The sequence below is a fragment of the Bactrocera neohumeralis genome, chromosome 2 (genome assembly GCF_024586455.1).
Source record: "Bactrocera neohumeralis isolate Rockhampton chromosome 2, APGP_CSIRO_Bneo_wtdbg2-racon-allhic-juicebox.fasta_v2, whole genome shotgun sequence".
Taxonomy (NCBI): domain Eukaryota; kingdom Metazoa; phylum Arthropoda; class Insecta; order Diptera; family Tephritidae; genus Bactrocera; species Bactrocera neohumeralis.
This window is the reverse complement of record NC_065919.1, coordinates 56,660,403-56,683,444: the sequence shown is the minus strand read 5'-3', so window position 1 is coordinate 56,683,444 and position 23,042 is coordinate 56,660,403. Positions and strand designations below refer to the sequence as shown.

At 36.3% G+C, this 23,042-nt stretch overlaps 3 protein-coding genes across 3 annotated transcripts; 1 reads left to right on the top strand and 2 right to left on the bottom strand.

Moving 5' to 3' along the window:
- Positions 1-2,005: 2,005 nt before the first annotated feature.
- On the top strand, positions 2,006-2,999 carry LOC126755731 (chymotrypsin-2). Its single transcript, XM_050468478.1, has one exon. It carries the CDS (start codon positions 2,042-2,044, stop codon positions 2,834-2,836), a length of 795 nt encoding a protein of 264 aa, XP_050324435.1. The 5' UTR covers positions 2,006-2,041; the 3' UTR covers positions 2,837-2,999.
- A 5,888-nt stretch (positions 3,000-8,887) lies between these two features.
- LOC126761845 (chymotrypsin-1-like) lies at positions 8,888-9,721 on the bottom strand. Its single transcript, XM_050478306.1, has one exon. The coding sequence runs from the start codon at positions 9,719-9,721 to the stop codon at positions 8,888-8,890; it is 834 nt and encodes a 277-aa protein (XP_050334263.1).
- A 4,720-nt stretch (positions 9,722-14,441) lies between these two features.
- LOC126767788 (uncharacterized) lies at positions 14,442-18,212 on the bottom strand. The gene is made up of 2 exons (XM_050485422.1): positions 18,198-18,212; positions 14,442-15,509 (listed from the first exon to the last, which is right to left on the bottom strand). Exons 1-2 carry the CDS (start codon positions 18,210-18,212, stop codon positions 14,442-14,444), a joined length of 1,083 nt encoding a protein of 360 aa, XP_050341379.1.
- Positions 18,213-23,042: the final 4,830 nt, after the last annotated feature.

Below are 23,042 nucleotides of genomic sequence, written 5' to 3'. Positions count from 1 at the left end.
TTTGAAACCCGTTAACGCATGTAACCCCTTAAGTTAGCCGCGAAGGTATTGTTGGAGACCCCATTAAGGCTCAGCCGGAGACGATTTAACCATGTCAATCGGTTTGAATATATTCGACGTAGTCCCTTAGTTTTTGAAATATCGATATGGAATTTTGTACACGTTTTTTCCTACGAAAGCCGCCGCTCATTTGTCGGGATCGCTGATATCGTGCCACTGTAGCATACTGCTGAGCGCACAAAATCAGGTTCTTGTATGCATAACTTTTTTAATTGGTGAGATATCTTCCCGAAAGTTGACGTGGGGATTTTGGGGAAAACTTAAGTATACCGCCCCAGGATTTCAGGAGTAAAATGGGTATGGTCGGATAGAGGAGATTCTCTAGATCAAACAAACAGTCGTCGCACTCGTGACTTGGTTCCCACGTCACTATTGACAGCTATAACTTCGAAGTCGTAGATAATTTGGTCTATCTGGTAACCAGCGTTGGCACCAACAACAACGTGAGCAGCGAAATTCAACGCAGAATGATTCTTGTGTCAGGTGTTACTTAGGACTGTGTAGGCACTTGAGAAGTAAACTCCTCTCTCGACGAACAAAGACCAAACTCCAATAGTCATTCATCCCCGGCCTGCTGTATGGTGCAGATGAGTCGACGTTACAAGTTTGTGATAGTTTCTGCGGAAGATTTATGGTATTTTGCGCATTGGTAGCGGCGAATACAGTAGTCGATGGAACGATGAGCTGTACGAGATATACGACGAGATTGATATAGTACAGCGAATTAAGAGACAGCGGCTACGCTGGTTAAGTCTTGGCGTCCGAATGCATGAAAACACTCTAGCTCTGAGAGTATTCGACGCAGTATCCATCGGGGGGAAGCAGAGGAAGAAAAAGACCTCCACTCCGTTGGAAAGACCAAGTTCAGAAGGAACTGGCTACACTTGGAATCTTCAATTGGTGCCAAGCGGCGAAAAGGAAGAAAAGACTGGCGCACTGTTGTTAACTCGGCTATAACCGCGTTAGCGGTGTCTACGGCAATGAAGAAGAAGAAGAAAACTCAAAAACAGCCTATCTGCCCATTCGTGTAAGTACTTCGGTACAGTATTTCCTGGTGGTGACTCAGAAGTAGTAAAACATTCTCTCCGCTCTCTCTTTCTCTCACTTGCATGGGGAAATCCATTACGTATTGTTATTAAGTAATTGGACAATGCCAAAGGTGAAGTTTCTGAGATTCTGAAATTTGACAAAATCGATTTCGGGTGTGGTATTTCCATAGCGTTCGTCTATGCGATTAAAACTTCGACAAAAAATTCTACTTCACCTAATCGCTCTGTATTCCAGACGTCTCAAAATTTACTTATCACAATCATATATTTAAATATATTACACTCGCGCTAATTTGAAATTAAACCAAACGGTACTTGAAATGAAGTTTGGGAAGATTAAAAGCAAGAAATGATTGCGGTTACCTTCCACTCAGTCAAAAGATACAAAGTCCAAAGTGAATACGTACACAATCTAGGGCAATTTCATTCATACATAGTTATTTTCTAAGAACTTGGTGTATTTTTCAAAGCATTACGTATAAGCTCCTAGTCATTGCCTAATTTATGGATGTTATGACTAATCAATAGCTGTCTATTATTTATTACTGTTTTCCAAATCATAATTATTAGAGATCATATCAGTAGTCGAAGCGATTAAAAAGAAAGGTTGTGTCTAAACAACAACAAACAGTGTGGTCTATACTAACACGCCTGGCACCTGCAGAGGCGAAGACCAAACTGCGTGGCCCACTGCCGCTGAGCAACGTTCCGTTTCGTTGGAAGCTCGTAGAATGCGATAAGAAAGTGAGCATTCGTTTGCGAATGCTTCCGCTAGAAATTATCAGTGTGGCGCACACAGTAGTACATCCCTTATCAGCCGTATTGAATTTAGTCCACATGTTAGCTATAAAAGTGAAAGTATCCCACTGTTTCAAATCAAACTAAATTCAGTTACCTTAAAGTAAACATACGTGAGCGCGAAGTAACGGAAAATGTTTAAAGTAGCAATCATACTTTTCAGCGTTTTAACGCTCCGGACAAATTGTGAAGCGCGTGGCATCAATGCGACACCAAACAACGTACCCATTCAAGGTCGCATTGTAGGTGGTGATGAAGTGGCGCTGGCCGCAATACCCTACCAAGTGGCCATAAAGAACACCTTCGGCGAGTTTGTGTGCGGTGGTTCCATTGTCGCACCGGAATGGATCTTAACAGCGGGGCATTGCATGGATTGGCCTAAACAATACCTGAAGATCGTCACTGGCACTGTGGAATGGAATAAGCCCGGCGGCGAATACACTGTGGAAGACGTGAAAGTACATTGTCTCTACAATAAACCAACGTATCACAATGATATTGCCTTGGTGCGTCTGAGCAAACCGATTGAGTTCGATAGCAACACTGCAGCCGTGGAATTGGCTACGAGTAATACACTGAAGGACGGCGATAGTGTGGTGCTCAGCGGTTGGGGCAGCCTTAAAGCTTGGGGTAATGCTGTTAGCAAACTGAATAAAGTGAGTTTGAAGTATCTGGATCACGCCACTTGCTTGACTTCGGTCAAAAATCAAAAATTCGTCGGCGATGGTCACATTTGCACATCGACTAAGGAGAGTAAAGGTTCTTGCAGCTACGATTCTGGCGGCCCATTGGTCGATGCCAATAACGTACAAGTTGGTGTTGTCAACGGTGGTGAACCATGCGCTATCGGTTATCCGGACACGTTTGCCAGTGTTGCCTACTATCATGATTGGATTGTCAGTACCATCGCGGGTAATAACGCTTGCTAAGTCTTCGGGTGACATGGGATGTTATTGGAGTTGCAGAAATATGAAGAAAATGCCTTCGCGAACAAATATTTAAGTTATCACTTAGTCTTTAATTTTTTATACAAAACTTTAGTCACAAAAACTATATTTTAAAACATTAAACTGAATTTATTTGATTGAACAATTGAAATGTTTATATTTTCCTGGGTTTGTAGAGTGGAAATATTTGTCAAATAGATTTTGTCGACTAGATAATCGAGTTATACTATATGTATAGTACTTCTATTTCTACCTTGAATATCTCTCACGATCATTTCCTGTAACGTTTTCGGAAAATGAAAACTGTTAAAGCGTCAGCATCTAGTTACTAATACCATAGTATATAAACATTGACTGGCAATTAGTCCTTTCGAAATGCCTGAGTTCGTTATATACTCATTGAAAAGTGAAGTTCAGGGTTCAAAATGTGCCTCTTGAGAGAATGTGATGAAGTATTAAATCCCAATCACATTGAAAATATCTAAACTCAAAATACACGACCTCTTTGGTGCTATGGAGTATCCGAAGTATTTTATGCTGAATAATAGAGCGATATTAATAAAATTTCATGGGTCTCTGATATTGTTATCATCGGCCTCAACACCCGCGCTTAGTTCTACTTTCTCCAGACTGGACAAGGAAGCAAAGCAAATGGGTCTGGCAGTAAACGAGGGCAAGACGATATATTTCCTGTCATCAAACAAACAGTCGTCGCACTCGCGACTTGGCTTCACGTCACTGTTGACAGTCATAACTTTGAACTCGTAGATAATTTCGTTTATCTTGGAACCAGTGTAAACATCACCAACAATGTCAGCCTGGAAATCCAACGCAGGATAACTCTTGCCAACAGGTGCTACTTCGGACTGAGTAGGCAATTGAGAAGTAAAGTCCTCTCTCGACGAACAAAAACCAACCTCTATAAGTCACTCAGAATTCCCGTTCTGCTATGTGGTGCAGAGGCTCGGATGATGACAAAAACTGATAAGTCGACGTTGCGAGTTTTCGAGAGAAAAGTTCTGCGAAAGATTTATGGTCCTTTGCGCGTTGGCCACGGCGAATATCGACATTGACATAGTAGATTGTTATAAAAATATTTATCGTTTAAAATGTAAAAAAAATGTGAAAAATTTCAAAATCTATATACTATACATACATACATAAAAATTAATTGCTCTTAGTTAGTCTCAGTAAAGCTCGAGAACGGCTGGACCGATTTAACCAATTTTGATATTGAATTATTTATATAAATTCAGATATGGTTTAAAAGGTAAATAAATATGGAAGTGCTTGGCTGCTTTCGTTTTTCCTTTGATGTGTCTCTCGTCGTTCAAAAAACATATTGAGAGAATAGTTCTTAGAATTTTTATATCTTTCGAACTACATATTTATTCTGAGGTCAAAAATAAACTTGATTTTATCTCATTTCAGTTTTTAACTATAAATCAGTTTATTTTTATGTGGATAGATAAATTTTAAGTTTTGTCACAAATTAAATTTCTGAACACAATCATAATGTTTCATATTTGACAACCATCAGATGCTTTGTAATAGTGACATTTCAAGTTTTGTTGTCTACAAGAAAAAAATAGTCATCTCTCTCATTTTCAATGAGATAACTCACATATTGGCCAATATATGCGGTATGAAGTCACCAAGAAGTTTGAAAATATTTCTATAAGGTATATTGGGACTAAGAGAAGTATTCACTAGATTCAATATATTTTTGACACACAGGTATACTATTATCATAAAGACTCTCTCCGAATTGCAATAATATATCTCACAGCTTGACCGTGTTGATCTTTTGTGATAGTGATACTTTACTGCTAAGTGCGCGAGAACTTTTCTCACTTTGATTAAATACATTTAATTACGGACAAGATAGAGGCAGATCAAGAAAATAGTCATATTTCTATGACAGAATTGCGTTTTTCAGAGAGTGACAATGAAGTAGGTAGGTTTAGAGTTTGACGAGTTCGTAGCGACATGACATAATGAAATTGAGCGATCAAGACATAATGTCATCCTGGAACGAGCTGCGTATCACTATGATCTGGCAATAGATTATTGTGCCGACAAATCGGTAACAATTGTGAAAATGGTAATAATTTGTAAATATTGTAAGGCGTTAAAATACAGTGGGGAATCCACTGATTTATGTTTTACTGAAGGTGAAGTAAAATGCCACAATTGGTCCATCCACCAAATCCTTTACCCTCTTTGTTTTCCGGGATTGGAAGTGATTCTAAGCATTTCTTCAAGTCAGCCAAAAAACACGCCGTTTTTAATAAAATTTCAATTTTGCAAAATAACCTAGCCTTAGAACACTTAAATGCGTATAGTTCAGTTGAAAACATCCACATACAATTTTGTTACAGACCTGTGTTATTAGCTGGAAATTAATTACAAGGTGTTCGAACGATGTTTCGTTGCCCATATTAGAATGCATCTCAAGGATCTTAGCCACAACTGTGCTGTTAACAGATGTTATTGGTCTCTATTTTGAGATACGTTGGTTCGATATTATGTGAACAAGTTTTTAATGAGTCTGCAGTGTAAAACTCATATGCCTTTCGTTTGTGTCTTTTCCAACAGTTTCTACAAATCGGAACTCAAAAAACTGCTACTGATAATATGAACAGGAAACACTTGAAAGTTATCTGTCCTGGCTAGTTTGTGATTTTTGCCTAGACAGAATAACAATAATATTCATTTCTTTCGTCTGTTTATATTTTTAGTAGTTGTGATTAATTATAAACAAAATATTTTGGGTAAATCAATTATATAGATTCAAACATTTTTATATTATTTTTTATACGTCTATTTTTGTTTGAATATTATCAATTTAGTGGCGCTTCTTATCAGAAATGCCCATGCTTCATGCCCACCAGGAAAATAAAATGCGATATAAACAGAAGCGATAAGCCATATTAAATACAATTTAAGAAAGACCTAATAAAGTTTTATTTTAAGTCCATAAAATATCAAGTAATTTCATGATCTAGTAAATAAGTTTGTATCAAATATTTCCGCACTTGAAAACAAGAAAGTAGAGATAAGGTATTAGCATAGTTTTGCCACAAGTAGCGAGTTGTTGGGAACTTTTGGGCAAAGTACAAACTATTTGCAAGGAAAAGAATACTTAATTTGGAGTAAACGAATTCAAAATCTTATTATAATGAAGTTTAAAATTTGTTTGTATGACTCATTTAAATGCGGAAATGTTCAAAGTCAGGTACCAAAAGTACCAGCGCACCTACGCAGCTTGGAAATAGATATGTACAAGTATAATACATGGTAGAATTTCAGAAGAAGACTAGCAATGTTTGATAAGATAAACCGAAATTGGTTCGCTAGCATTTTATATAAACAAATGCAGATTCTGAAAATAACTTTAAACTAATTTCTGTAAAAATTACGAAATATTTATTTCGGTAGACAACTAATAAGAATAGAAAACAAAACAAGTAGGGAAGCGCTCAGTGCGGGTGTAACCGAACATTTTATACACTTTCAACATGTAAATGCCAAGGTCCGGGAAATACTTTCAGGTGTTGGCGAAACTTTATATTAAAATTTTTGCGAAAGAATTCAACATTCATTGTTCGACGCACTGGTAAATAGATTAAAAACAAATTTGGTAACTTATTAACTTATATTGAAAGTCATAGGCTCACTTAGTTTTTAGCGTCAACCATGTTTATATTCAAATCATCCTCAAATGAGATATACATATCTGACATAAACTTAATCGGAGAGGCTAATTTTAGCATATTGAGTTAATGTGGAAAACGTCAATCAGAGAATCGAAATTCCAACTCCATTCATACTCAGTAAACCCACATAATTTTTAAGGAAAAAAATTCAAACGGACAATTTTATTAAAGTATCAAAAATTTTGACCAATCTGAATGGTTTTACCATAAAATCCGATGAGAAGTCGGAAACCATTATAAAGGGTATATTGGGGCCCGAGCAACTAATGAGCAGGCACACATTAGTTTTGAAATTGCTAAGGTATACGTGAGAACACATTGTCAAGCAATTTTATAAATATATAACTCACAATCTGACCGACATGTTCGACATAAGATTTTTTATAAATCGAAAATAATTATATGTAGTATTTGGGAATTTGAATAATTCACGGACTAATGGCACATATTTTTGGCATTACTACATACTTGTACTATTAACAGAATAAAATGCTCTCTGAGTTTCACTAAGGTACCTTACATACTATCACCAATATATGGAGTAAAATCTGTCGGATGTTCGAAAATCCTGTTATTGGTTATATGTGGGCTAGGTCATGGTTTTATGAACAGGGATACGCTGTCATTAGAAAAAGACACGCTCTCATTTTCATTGGCACAGGCATACATTATCAGAAAGAGACTTTCTCCGATTTGCAATAATATAATATGTAACTGGGGACATGAACAGTTATGGTCTGATTTTGACAATTTTACACTTCAAATGACATACCAAAGGTAATATTTGTGGAATATTTTATCTGAATATATTCATTGATACTGAGAAGTGTTAGAATCATATGAAATTTAATATTCTGCTATATGGGAAAGGGGCGTGGTTGCGTCCGGTTTCGATCATTTTCAAGTTGTAAAATACAAATAATATTTTTATGCACCGAATTTGATTTAAATCGGTTGGGCAGGTTCCGAGATGTGTTATTTCATCAAAAGTGGGCGCTGCCACGCCTATCGTAATTTTTGACATCGATTAAAAACAGCTCTTGTACCATCCCGGATGTAAAATTTGAAGTTATGAAACTTTCAGTTGTTTTTAACAAAATCGTTGTATGAGAATTGGGCGGGGTTATCATCCGATTTCACCTATTTTTACACAGTCTTAAGAAGAGTCGAATAGATTTGTCTTGTTCAAACTTCAAAGCTTTAATGGTTTGGGAGATATGTACATTAAACCTATTAGGGAGCGAGGCCGCATCTACTTTTTAATGATTTTCAAACCAGAGGGGGCATCTCTTAATGCAATTCGTTGTACTATAAAATAGCTTTGTAACTTAATGCAACTTTGTTATTGCACTTTATATCGATTAATGATATCTTGTCGGAGTGGCAGTGGTTAGATTACGCCCATCAACAATACCGAATTTCTTATGGACCCAAGTTTTATCAATATATCTTAACTTTTACTCAAGTAACAGCTTGCACGGTCGGATGGACGGACAGACTGACAATCACCCGGACTTCAAAGCGTCCCGTCATTCTGGTCATATTTCTATACAAGAACTCGATTTCTATCGGTCGGCTTGTATACCAACTATATGGTAATATGGTCCGATCTGATCTGTTTCTTCAAATATTGCAACATTGTCTTAGACAATTATCCATGTCAAATTTTGTACAGATATCTTGTCAGATGAAAAAGTTTTCCATGCAAGAACTGGAATTTGTGCGTTCAATTTGTATGACAGCTACATATATGCTCTATTGATCCTATACCGACGGATTCGACAAATGAGCGGTTTCTTGGGCAGAAAAAGGACGTGTGAAAAATTTCAGATCGATAACTCGAAAACTGAGGTATTGGTTCGCATTTATATGAACGTATGGACAAGATATCTAACAAAGGTATTTATGCTATTATTTGTATAACGGATAAATAATAATTAGAAATAGACTTTCAATTAAATAAAATTTTAATCAATCCTATAAAGTTCACCACAAGATTAATTGAAATTCCTACAGGGTATTTGTTGAAAACAATCTTAGGCAAATTTATTTTGCATACTTTTTGGAGCTAAATTTTTCTTAAACTCATAGTGCAACTGTGAACCGTATCTTTGAGAAAGCATGGATATAGTGTGTGCTATATATAGCTCAATTATTTCTTTTAATTACGCTCGTGACATCGAAAGAATTTGTCCAAATTACGCCATTTTATCAATTTGTTTCGGCGATGAAAATTGTATTATTTCTATTATTTATTTTTTTTCCGAATTTTTCATTTTAACTAAACTTCCTTATTATTCTTCTCCTTTATTGCTCAATTCTCCAAAGCCTCTACCTCAGTGGTTGCGGCTAATTGAGTGCGTATGAAGTCGTGATAATAAGCCACACTCGCATGCACATCAGGATAACCCTTTGCGCAGGGCAATCCCCAATTGACCAAAGCGACCAGCGTGCCATTATGCACCAGCGGACCACCTGAATCACCGTGACAAGCACCTTTACCGTTATCATTGAAGGTGCACAAGTGACCCACATCCACGTAGCTCGACAAATTGTCAGTGTGTGCTGCGCGGCACTCTTCATATGGCACAACACGTACAGTCAGTGTCTGCAGGACATCCGGTGTGGAGCCACCCAACGCCATGGAACCCCAACCGGTGAGCACCAACTCATCATCCTTCTTCAGCGGCTCGTAAGCATACTTCACCGCCTGCGTGTGTTCATCATAGACAATCGAATCGTTCAAGTGCAAGAGCGCAATATCGTTGGCATATGGCGGATGGTTGTAGTTTGTGTGCATCACAATGCGGTCGGGGTAGTAGTATTTGCCAGTGTTGTTTTTCAAATTTTGTGCGCCAGTGAGGATTTGTATTTTAGGAGCTGTTGCGCCCGCCACACAATGTGAGGCGGTGACTATCCAACGCTGATCGATGATGGCACCGCCACAGAAGTGACGACCGCGTAGATTCTGCATGGAAATTTGATATGGCGCCAGTCCATCGGGTGCCGCTGCGCCACCGACAATGCGTGAATTTGTCTGTGGTGGATATAGAATTTCATTTTCGTACTTTGTTACGACGCGACCACTGACGGCAGCGAGTAGCGCCAACTGGACTGCCAGTAAACCGATTATTTTGTAATGGTACATGTTCTGTGTAATGCGACAACTGGAATGCTTGATTTGGAAAATAGTCTAGACTTTTATAGCTCAAAATTAGAACTTTTGGTATTGAGGTTAAGTAATAAAAGTGCAGCTATTGGCTCTTGTGGCGTGCTTATCGCCACCTCGCCATTGACTTCTATACCGGCGAGGCATAAGAGCCCTGCTGTGAGGAAAATAATGTTTAGCGAGTGAGCACAAATGTGTGCAATGCGGTATTCACTTAAAAAAGGGTTACGGTTTCAGCCCTGAAGTGATTGTTGAAAAGTAGGTTTATTTTAAAGTAGAGTAGTGCGTTCCATGTTGTTATTTCGAGGAGAAAAACAATAACTTCACTCTTCATTATGTCATGTCTTTGCGTTAAATATACGAGCACACACAGAGAACATTATGATAACTGGGCTTTAAGAGTTTACAACTTTATTTTATACTTCATCGGAAGTTCGGAAGGCAACTATATGCATACACATATGCTATAGTGGTCCGATCTGAACAATTCGCGCGCTAGCTATAAAAGAGTCACAACTCATGCGGATACTAAATACAAAGGATCTTGGAAAATATGTTATGCTGAATTCCGTGAAGATAATTTGTCAAATAAAAAAGTTTTTCTTACTGGCATTTTATTACGATAGTTCAGTTTGTATGGCCGCAGTATGCTATAGTGTCCTATTGCCACAAATTAGCAGCTTCTAAGGAAGAAAAGAACATATGAAAATTTTCAGGACTACCGCCAAACATTTTACAAGGTCTCCGATATTTTCTCCGGATTCAACAAATATCTGGCAAACTTAATATACTCCGTTCAGGACATAAAAATATAATCTCAAGAGTCCTGAGAAGTTCCGGTGCTAACTGGAAAACTAAATGCGAACAAGTAAGGAAGGGCAAGTTCGGGCTTTACGACTTAGTTATGGCCTTTTATGCCTTTCGGTTACTGGTCCTTAAATTGTTTTGCCAAGGAACATGTGTGCCAAGTTTCATTAAAATATCTAAATTTTTATTCAAGTCACAGCTTCCACAGACGGACGAACAGACAGTCACCCAGAGTTTAGCTAGTCTCTTCATCCTAATCAATAATATATATATATAATATGTTCAACTTGATTATTTTAAGGTGATACAAGTTACCATTACACGATGCCTTTGAAGTCCAAAGGTAGAATTTCGCATATCTCGATATTCTTTCGATATTGTATGACAAATATCGGGCTTGAAACACTTTAGTTGCAATAAATTAAAACATATTGAATACAAATTTAATTTGATGATATGATATATATCTATAAAAATAATTATTAGAAATTTTTTACATTATTCATTTTATTATTTTTTTATTATTAACCAGCCCATAGGTCTAGGTGGTTGTTATTTTATTATTTTTGTCTATTTATATACATAAATATAATTTGTATTAAATTGAAAAAAGCAAAATCATTAAAATATCATCCTGCACTTTTCATATGATCAAATGTGCAATACAATTCAAACTACCGAAATATTACGAATTAATGCTACATAAGCTTCAAAATGTTGCACTTTGTTTACATGAACAAGTTGAACATTTTGAAGCCAACTAAAGCCAAGCAGCGCTGCCGGCGACTCGCTTCTTTGCTGCTACTTTTGTTAGAGGTTTTTGATAGCATATATTTTATAGAAAACGTAAAAATACTCACCTTTTACGTAGATTATCATCAAAACCATATCTCAAGCTAACTTTTACTTCATAATTCACATAATATTTTAAATTTTTACATACAAAAACACGGATATAAACATTTGACTCTGCCTGCGCAGCACACTCTTTTACACTTTACAGCTCCTTTGCCAATTAACTTAACAAACATAAGTTCTGCACTTTCATTTTCATTAAAAAACAATTATTTAATGCATATTAAACACAAAACTCTAAATTACTCGAATATTTTTGTGCAAAAATCACAATTTTCACTAATTTTACACGAGCACGTCGAAACTTTCTGCACGAAAATTGAAATCGCGAAGGAAACTGAATGATGCAAAGGGTTGCATTTGCAATGACAGATGGTTAAATGTGGTAGCCACTATTTTTGTGCAAAGAAGTTTATATAAAGGTAGGTGCAAAAATTTTCAATTAATTTTTAAAATATAAAATATGTTTCTTATAATTAAAAAAATATAATTTATGTTTATAATATATTTAAAATTTAAAATGAATAGATATATTAATAAAATGTTTTAGAAAAACAATAAAAATTATAATCAAATACAAATTTAGGGATTTTCACAAATAGTTAACTTTACTAATTTACTTTAACCACAGAATGAAAGATTTTGAACTTATTAAGAGCAAAACTGGCTCACTTCTCACAAGAAATTTGTTTAATTACCACTATTTGTTAAAAGAATTCTTATCGTTAAATTAATTTTAACTAAATGTAAAGAGTTAGCATTTATTTTTTAAGTATTTTGTTACTAACATATAATATATTACATATTTACAAAACTATATTAAAATATGAAATATAATTTTACCCTACAGCCTTAAGCAATCTATTACAAAAAAGTTGCCTATCAATTTTTAATAAATTAAAGGAATAATTATGCAAATAAATCAGATAATTTCAGACAAAAATATGGTTATCTCAGATGATCTGATTACAGCACGATTTTACATGTCCTAACATTTTCGAAAATAATTAACATTAAACTGAAATTAATGGCGCGATTCTGTAAGCAGTCTCTAGTCGCTATTTGAGATATTTTAAGGTAAAGTCTCAATTTGTGACTAGTCACTATTCACTAAACAGTCTTTAGCGTTAGTCTCTAAATATTGTCTCAAATTTGAGACCAGATAGTTAGCAGGTCACAAACCTAAAAAGAACTCTTGTTTGCCATTTTGAATATACTGAATAGATATCATCATAGATATAAATCGATTGTCGTTTTTTTATATTTTGTAAGCAACTCAAACACGAAAAGGTTAAAAATAAATCAATTTTACATAAATTTCATAAATATTATGAAACAAAGTAAACATATATTTTTATTTTTATATATTTTTATATATAAATTGTTATAGACAATTTTATACTATGTTCAGACCGACACTTAATCACACGATTTCGGCTGTTGAGTGGTTTATCCCACTAATCTTATAAATTTATCAAGATTTCGCCATACAAAAATGACAGTTCAAAATCACTTCATCGGAGTGATTTGAAACTGATCCACGCTAAATCTCTCTGTGCGACTCTGATTTTGCGCCATCTACTTGACAGCATTGGAAATCTATTACACTATCACAGCTGATTTAGACACTACAAAAAGGAAAAAATGTAAACAAACAAATTTTTATTAGAGCAATGAATCTAATTTCTGCTGAAAATCGACTTCCCAAATGAAAAAATGCGCCCATTATTTCCATTATATGGAAAATATTTAAAAGAATACGGCTTTTATTACAAAATACTATATGACAATGTTTTCTTTTGATAAATATTGAGCGATGTAAGTTCTTGAATGGCAAAAACAGCTGTTTTTAATCTTTTCAACGGCAGTAAGAACACTGATGGGTTATGAAATGCTTAAATGTAATCTAATCTTTTAAATTTTCGGTCCGAACATGGTATTATATTTGTTATCGACATATTTATTTCCATTCAAGCGTAAAAACATCTCTGTATAATTAAGTGTAAAAGATTTTGTGACTGCCACTTACAGAATAGCACAATCGTCTCTCAAGTCACAAAAATTGTCTCTAACTTAAAATCTCAAATTTAGAGACTTGTGACTGTATCAGAGCACTGAATCGCACGGTTATGCTGGAATAATCTATTACAGTTTTGGCAGCCGCATGTAATAGCTTTGACCGACGCGCTGGCAGCACTGTTTCTGTAGTTGCATTGCACAGTTTCCGCCGCCATTTCAAATGTCAGATATTCGTTTCCCATTCGCCTGCGTAAAATTAGTGAAAATTGTGAGCTTTGAATTTAAAAATTAAAATTCTAAGTATTTAATAACAAAGAATGCCTTTTCCGTGATTTAAGTGCAAAATATACAGAACAATAGTTCAATAATAATTTAAAATAAACTGAAAAGAGCAAGATGAAGAGTATTGGTGCTGCGGTTCATCAAAGAGATTTTGCAAAAATGCTTGTACGTGTACACTATACTATCTATTTGAGATTGCAGAATGCAGTTGAAAGAGTGAAGTTTAATATAAAATATTAAAGGTAAGTCGGAAAATATCTATACATGTATTTTAAATGCCAAATACAAATATCGGATAAAGTCAGTTGTGCTCTACGGCAGCGCTCTCTAGTGAAATACGAGCCTTCTAGAATTCATCTCAAAGGTTCATAACAATTATTAGCTGTTCGGAGTTAGACTAAGTAGGACCCGTCATTTGTGAAATAATTTCTAGCAAATGTGAAGTTGCCCATTATATTCTCATAAATGACGTCACAAGAACAACGATGTCGAACATAGATAAAACGCTGCTGAGAGTGTTATATAAAACTATTCCACTTAAAAATGATTAAACCACTCCAAATATTTTTTTTAATAATATCTATGGAAAGGTTAATTTTTATTTGCAAATGGGCACTTAATTTTCTACAAACTTAAAACTAGATTAACAAACGAAAGTTATGGATTGATTTCTTAAACTCTCTCACATAAATTCATAACAACTAACATGAAGCATTCATTAGCAAAATGAAGATCTTTAGTACTGATTCAGGGGTGGTAAGTACTGACCACTGGCTGGTGGATTGATGGCATTCGGAAATTGATCTTCGTATGAACCATCTTGAGCTGCCGGCTGTTGTTGAACCAACTGCTGCTCGTCTTCCACATCTTCCTCCTCGGATGCATCGAGTGAGCCCACAACCGATGTGACTGGCGCTAAACCTTCATCGGTAATGGTGGAGGTACCACCCAAACTGTCGTATTGCGATTGGATTTGTCGCTGTGCATTGGCCGCCTCCTCGGGTGTGCGATATTTAATGAAGAACACTTCGGGTTTGTTAATGTGTTGTGGCGCCTCTTGTATGGCATCCTGCAAGTCAGCGGCTGAGGTCTTCTTCGACAATACATACACAACAGTCTTTTCCTCGTTCAACGCCTTGGCCAGATTGACAGCCGCAGCCTTACTGGTTTGCGCTGGTGTCTTCACGAACAGTACATTGTAGTGTTTGCGTGGTTGAGCGGCCAATTGATTGAGTTCATCCTGAACCTCCTCCTCATTCTCCTCGGGTGCTGAGTGTATGAAGAAACTCTTGGTGACTATAGCCTTCTTTGGCACTTTCGCGCGTGATCGCAAGCGGCGTGACTGCTTGATAGCGCTCACTGGTGCAATGGGCAATGGGAAGTTAGATGGCATCGGTAATGCTGCTGGGTGCTGTGTCAAACGTCCGAGGGGCTGCTGTAGCGGTAGTGATTGTACTTGTTGTTGTGGTGGCAGTGACTGTATATGCGGCAGTGTTTGCAGCTGTTGTTGTGGTGGCAGTGACGACAATTGTTGTTGCGGTAATAAGGGCCGTCTTGATTGTTGCAAAGGCGGCGGATATTGTTGACTGGGTTGAGTTATTTGCATAGGATTGTGAATGCTACCTGGCAAGTGTTGCGGCTGTTGTTGCTGCAGCTGTTGTTGTTGGGATAGCGAGTTGATTAAGTGCGAGATCAATGGTTGTTGGGCATCGTTAAACTGTGGTTGCTGTTGCACTTGGTAATTGTAGCCATTTCGGAGAGAAATATCCGCGGATGCCAGTGCTGCCAGTGTCAGCGAAAGAGTCTGTGAATTGAAGATTTATATAGAAATATCTTTATTGTGAGAATCGAATATATGTAGAGTGGGTTCAAAGTAATAATTTAAAGTGATTTTCAATTTCTCTCATGTTTTTTTTTTTTTTACAAATTTTAGACGTAGTGATAAGTATACGGACAGATCCAAACTGGATAAACGAGAAAGAGATGTTGTCTTTTTAGAAAAATTAAATATCAGTATTGTGTTCCAACTACCAGATCACTGCTTTGACTTCCAAGTGAAGATCACACCAATTAAAAAAAGTCCTCTGATAGAGAGGGTGCTTACAATAAGAGTGTTATTCATATTCACAGGTAGCCAAACGGCTTTGAAATTTCTTAGGGTATCATCGAAGATAGTGAAACAATGTCTTGATCTACGAACGGACCTAACACACTATTTCACGATAAACCTGCTAGGGGTTACAGGACACGGAAATATTCTAGATAACTAAGAAACAGTTGAACTAGACAGATCATGCACCATATTAAAATTAGACTCCAATAAAGAGTGAATACATCTGGTTACTGTTAGATATTTAATCGAAAAATTTGTTAGAAATATGTATATGCAGACATCCACCTATTTAAATCGTATCTTAAAATAATTAAATTTCCAGTTTTTAGTTTCCTCACTCTAATTTGAGACTAATGTACTAATAAAGTTCATAAAGACTGGTTCAAAAGTATTAGGTTATGGTGAATTCTGACTATTTTCGAAAAATTTTAACTTTTGTTTTTGATTTGACAAATTTTAAAGCGTAACTAACAATAATTTATTTTTAATGTTTTATTTCGACCACTTTATTATGAGAAAAAATTATTAAACCGGCTTTAATCTATAGTGGAAGTCAGTTGAGCTGACATTTCTCAATACAAAGCCTGACCCAATTGAAGCTATTGTTCGATTAAATACAATTATTATGATAATTTGGTGTTGACACCTTTGTAGGGTGATTATGAAATTTAGTTTTTGTTATGTTATAAAATCGTTTTGATGTACATATGTAACTCAACAAGCGAAGTTATTTATCTACCGGTTTTAAACTGTCAGCCGATATGATATGGATGTTTGTGAATAATATTTGAATGTCAAAACTATACATTGTAACAAAAAAGTACCAGAAAATTGTAATTAAATTCCCCGTGTAAATGATATGTCAAAAAAAATTGTTTTTTAAGTTGGTAGGACTGTCCTTAATTACTATGCACAATATGAGCGCGATCTGTCAACCAGTTTGTTTACAGAAGTTGCTTAAGTCGGTACACCTCAGTGGTGCGTTGCGAATTTTACAATGGATAAAAATATCGAAAAAAGAATTTGTCTTAAATTTTGTATTTCTAACCAAATTTTCGGTGGAGAATCGTTTCAAATGTTGGAAAAGGATTACGGTGATTCAGTTTTATCAAAAACTCAAGTGGTACAAAGCCTTCAAAAACGGTCGTTGAAGACAAGCCTCGTTCTGGACAACCTTCGACCTTTCAACTGATGAAAATATTAAAAAAAAATTAAGGACATGGTGCTTGAAAATCATCAGGCAAGTGTTAGAGAGAATGACAAGAGAGCTCGACATCACTCGCGAGTCCTTTCGAATTTATAGTAAATATTTTGCGTAAGAAACGTACTTGCTCAACTCGTTCCGATACAACTGACTTTTTTTCCAAAAAGAGCGCCGTAAACAGGTCTCTTTGGGTATGCTTGAGCGAGTTTCGATACCACTTTCACGGAGAACAGCCGATGAGACATTGGTTTATGAGTTTGACTTGCAAACAAGTCAAGAGTCATCGGAATGGAAGGAAAAAATGAGCTTAAACCAAAAATCACGCCAAAGCTGCACAAAAATCAAGGTGATGCTCATTATCTTTTTCAAATTTTCCGGAGAGAGAGAGGTAAATAAGGAGTTTTGTTTGGCTGTATTTAGGCGTTTGCGTGAGAACATAAGTCGAAAACGGTCGGAATTGTGGAAGACAAAATCATGGATTTTCCACGATAATAATGCACCGAGCCACGATTGTGGTCGAATTTAAAGCCAAAAACACAATGAATACCACCGATCAACCACCGTATTCACCAGATTTGGCTCCGGGTGATTTCTTCTTATTTCCCAAACTGAAATTGGCGCTACGTGAAATCCGTTTCCAGCCGATCGAAGAGATAAAACCAAACTTTCTGAAGGAGCTGAAGGCCATCACAATGTATATTCTTGGTATGATTATCTGCTATGATAAAATGGTTTTAGTTTCAGTATTTGAACCTACGACTCGATAAGCAATAGTCATATCTATACATTTATTTCTCTACCAAACATTATTAGCCTTGCCTCACTTGTAATCTGATTGATAATTTGATCATAATTCACAAGAATTTTGGCGAATTAAATTCGCTGTTAAATTTTCAGAACAACATGCTTTATGTATAGGTTACTTTTTCTCGTTTATGCACTTTCAAGTGCTAACAACGGTAAAATATGAAGTTTGTTTCTAAAAAGTGCAGTTCTTTTATGTTTTTCAAGCTTTCAACTTAAACTTTCCAACTTTCCAGCTTTCACAGCCGTTTTATGTTATTATTTCTTTGATTCTCTTTACACAGCGGAAACACAATTCAACGAATATATTAAAAAAAATTCAAAATAACTAAATAACACTCAATCACTTATAATTTCACACAGCCACGCACCACAAAGATCTTCATCTTGTCGCCTAGTTTGATGCTAAAGTTGAGTTGGTTGAACGGTTGACTTTAAGAGTTGACCACTCTAGTTGGACTGTGAACCACCTGCACTCAGTTCATGCTTTTTATACCAGCATAAACCTTAGCATTCACCAAAACTGGCGCGAACGCATAACAAAATGAGCGTCAAGCTGAAGTGACAGTGACCGTCTGGTGCGTCGGTGACTGTTTGGTGGCGTCGTCTACGCACCTTACAACTTGTAATCATATGCAACACTCTTTTGGCAACCAATAATAGCGCAACCTATAATCATAACAACAACACAAACAATATATGTGTGTACACTCACACATTTACCCGCTTTAATGATTACAATGACAATGTGCTGCGCATAAAAGGTTTTACAAATCAAACTGTCGGCGAGAAAATCACAGCTTTAGTAGCATTTTAATCAACCTATAGAGGTGTATATGGACCAGACAATAGTGGCTCAATTAAAAAGCTTCGATTTGTTGCAAATATTTTGCGGATAATGCGCGCCCTTCGCGCTGCTAAAATTAGCAACAATAAGCATAATCAAAATCAATTTCAATAATTCGCATGTTCATTTTAGAAATGTCAACCTTCTGATTTATAGATATGTTATTATCGAAAAAGAGAGAGGGCGCTTGGAGAAGGGAACAGTGTGAAACATTTCCTTGTGTGGTGTAACAGTATTGTTAGTACTATCTATCTGAGACAAGCGATGACTAATAAGTTTATATTTAAGTGGCACACATCTCCTCATATGAAAATCTTAGAAAATTCGAGATACTGATGTTGTCGGGACTCTTTTATAAGATCTGTTTGGAAGCAAATATATCTTGAATTTCTAGAAGATGTAAGAAATCTTTTTCTTCTTCTTGATTAGCGCAGTCAAAGTTGAAGAAGTTTTGGCCCATCTTTATTAGTTCTTTGTTGAGTGAAACCCTTTTTCGCTTCTTTCTCTGCTACACCATTTGCTCCGCCGACGACCTCGCTGGGCTCTGTTCAGGGTGGAATCTTATTCGCCTATTCCGAGGCATAGAAATGGCCTTTGAGATCACTGGCAACTGGGTGGAGAGTGTCGAACTAACTGTTAATCGGGGGAAGCAGAATTTTTTTTGTTTTTCACAAAAAGAACAAAAACATCGCCATTCAATGTCTTCTTCTTCTCTTTTAGGAATAAAACTATTGTACTCTCGAGCTCTGTCAAATATCTCGAATTTATCCTAGATATAAAATTTAGCTGGAGAGAACACATTGGGAACAGATCTTCCAAAGCTCTTCGAATCTGGAACTCCTACAGAATAGACATTGAGGTTTACGACCCCACATGGTCTATTGGTTCTATACAAGTGGATGGACTTAACAAAAAAGTGCCGTATTAAACCCCTAGAACAGCTGCACGGGCCTGCTTGCTGGGAATTGCGAGTGAAATGAGAACTATGCCTACTAAGGCTTTGGAGGTTACCTTGACATTTGGCTAATACATACACAAGTAAAGTATGAGACAATGCTTACAATCACCAGCTTATGACTGTAGGCCATTGGAGCCAGGCCAAGCGTCACTACTGGCATGGTATCATACTTAACTTTGTAAATGAATTCGAATTAATCTGGTACTGCGACCGAGTAAAGGAGACGTTCCAAGAACGTAACGTATCCTTTTCATTCCCCAGTATAGATTAATAGACCAATGGTTCAGTGATCGCCAATTCAACAGCAAAAATATTCACTGACGGATCAAAAGGTGAAACTCGAACAGCTTTTTCAGTAGTAAACCATACACAGAACGCAGCTTCAAACTAAATGACTACAATTCAGTATCTCAAACCGAAATTGCGGGCATAACAGAAGATGCCAAGTGGGCTTCTGCTCTAACCAACAAGTTCATAAACAGTCTAGAGGATAGCCATAAGCAATTAAGGCTAGCGCCAATACTAAGTCTCACTGCGTTAGGTTATGCAAGCAGGCAACAACTATATTTTTAGTAGCTACCTCGGTTAATACTACATGGGAATCCGATCATATAGGAAAATAATCATATAGGAAAGGAATAGAAGAAAATAAAAAGACAGACACAATTATGCTAAGCTGCCCCAGGTCATTAAGTACCTTCAAAGGTTGCTTAAAGCAACGTAATCTAGATGAACATCTCAGGCGTGAAACAGTAGTTACACAGGGCATACTACTTAATTACTTTGGGGTAGTGTCGATGGTGGATAGACAAAAAAGCTCGTGCTGCTAGACTAAAGTGAGCTTAGTAACATCATAGTGGTCACTTTCAGGGCAACTACCCTTAAGATGTCACCTTCAGAAAGTGGGAAAATTGATTTCGGCGCAATGCCGAACATCCGCGGAGTATGATAAAAAGCTGGAACATCATCTATGCGAATGCCCAATCGTCAGTCTGATGAGAAGAGATAAGGGGCACCTGGGGCATTAAAAAGGTTGGCCTAATGATGGCCTAAGTGCTGCTAATTCGCCTACCTTTTCAACCAACATCCGGTAATTATTGGAATTATTTTTTCCGCACCAGGTTCGAGTCTGGAGAGTCTTAGAAGTCACGGAATTCCCCACTATTACAAGAAAATTTGTAGTCATAATATAACAAATAAAGGATTGTCCTTTCATAATCATCGAACAGAGAAAAAAGATCTTGCGCAGAAAAAAAAAATTATAAGTATGATGACAAATCCACTCTCTTCTTTAAGGTCACTTTAACAACACTTTGAATTGAACTGGATTTTACAATAGGTTTCGACAGAAATTGCAAATGTATGCAAAAATATATTTTAAGTAAAAACCAGCAACAACTGATGCAAAAAACCCATTGTTGACTCGGCTATTGTCCACCGAAACATTGCTATAAAGCTCTCTCAAACTTTGGTTGGGCGCCTAGCGCTCTCTAGATGGCATTGTTTTCGAATCAATGGGTTTCTTATAAACCATTTCGATTTTTAATAATGCTATTAAAGTCAAAGTCATATATAAAAGTGATTTATAGTGTTCAATGCTTTGTGGCTCCCACTGCCAAGGCGCTCACATTCAATGGCGATAAATGAGCAACGTGGCACTTTTACATTATACATATAGGTATGTATGTATGCACTATTATACGATGTATTATAATGGTAATTACAAAATCGGTTTGAGTGGCTCTGGTGAAGAAATTCGGCTAATAATCACTTACCATTACTTTCGGCTGATTAAAAATTGGGTTAAGTTAAAACAAAATGTAAATGTATGGTTGAGTGAAATTAAGCAAAATATTTTTCTTTTGCTCAACCAGGAAATTTAAATACTATCTGACCTGTTGAATAAGGAAATGATTGAGACCAATGGTGTGGGCTATTGGAGACTTTTTCTTTTGTTCATTAATCATGGGTTAAAATATAACACAGAAAATGAAGCAAACGAGAATTTGTAGAGCAGAAAATCAAAATTTCTCAAATTACATCATCTTGGTATTAAGCCTGTCTTTTTAGTACATAGTGAAAGAGTTATACGCGATCGCCGACTGCGCTAAAAAAGGTCCCACAGTGTTGCAACGATTCCTACTTTCTCTATTGATGAAACCTAAAACAAAATGATCGTCAGTAGATATCATCCATACAATAACCTATGGAGAAAAAAAAAATTAAAAAGGTTGAAGAATTTTGGTCGTTTTTAAACTGCTAAAACTAAAATCTGTACGGTTAGAAGCATATAATTCCAAAACTAAAATATTAATGTGTTATTTTTAAAGGTATAACCTCGCAAAAAATTTAAAAAATCTTAAAGTTTACATTGCAGCCTTGAATGTTATCTGCTTAAATTGCATATCCATTACAAATATTAAATTACGGTCGATATATTTAGGATATATAGTATATTATTCGATAAGGAGACTTGGGTATCGACTATCTCTTAATCTAATTGCGACTTAAATAGCCTTGTTTTAAATAGACTCAACGTCTTTGAAAATTATATAAAATATGTCAGTGATATCTGTAGTATAAGGCTCAACCACAATCATCTTAAGTAAGAAGAAACGGCTACCAACTCCTTTTTGCATACATTCGGAATCGGCTTGAAACTATCAGGGTATCCTTAAAGTATTCTATAATACATCGGAACAGAATATTTTTGTTATGATTTTTATGATTTGATGATTCTAATGTTTTTTCACCAACAAAATAATTCGTCATACACACGTGGCTACCTTGGTGCAAGAGATTCGAACTATAGGGTCCACTAACAAGCACGACATGATGTCAAAATGAAACAAAACACTCAAAATTGGTCCTGTCATTTTGTTATGCAGATAAGTTTATGTATCTTATGACTTAATGTCAGCCAAATGATCAACACGGCTCTGTTTGTATATATCCATCCGATTACACCAATTTTCGATAACCCAGCATTTTGGCTGGGATGTCGGTCCGCTGAATGTTGTCGTCGACCTGCATAAGCGTTGCGGGTTGATTGGAGTATGCCTTTGATTTAACATATCACCTGAGAAAATAACCTAGAGGCGTTAAATCGCATGATCTTGCCGGCCATTTGTCTAAGGCATTTCTCGAAATTAGACGTGAAACATGAGAGAGCGCACCGTCTTGTTGGAAAAAAAAATCGTCGACGTCGTCTCAAATTACGTGGATGAAAGTCGGGCAATATAGTATTATAACGCTCGCTATTGTTTTATGGTACCGGAACTTCTTGCCTCATTAAGAAAGAAATAAGGCTCGATGATGCCGCCATACAATGACCCCGAATCACAAGAGTATTTTACTCACCGCAATAGTGATAATTTTGTTTATAGACGAAACCATTGAGACGGAAATGGG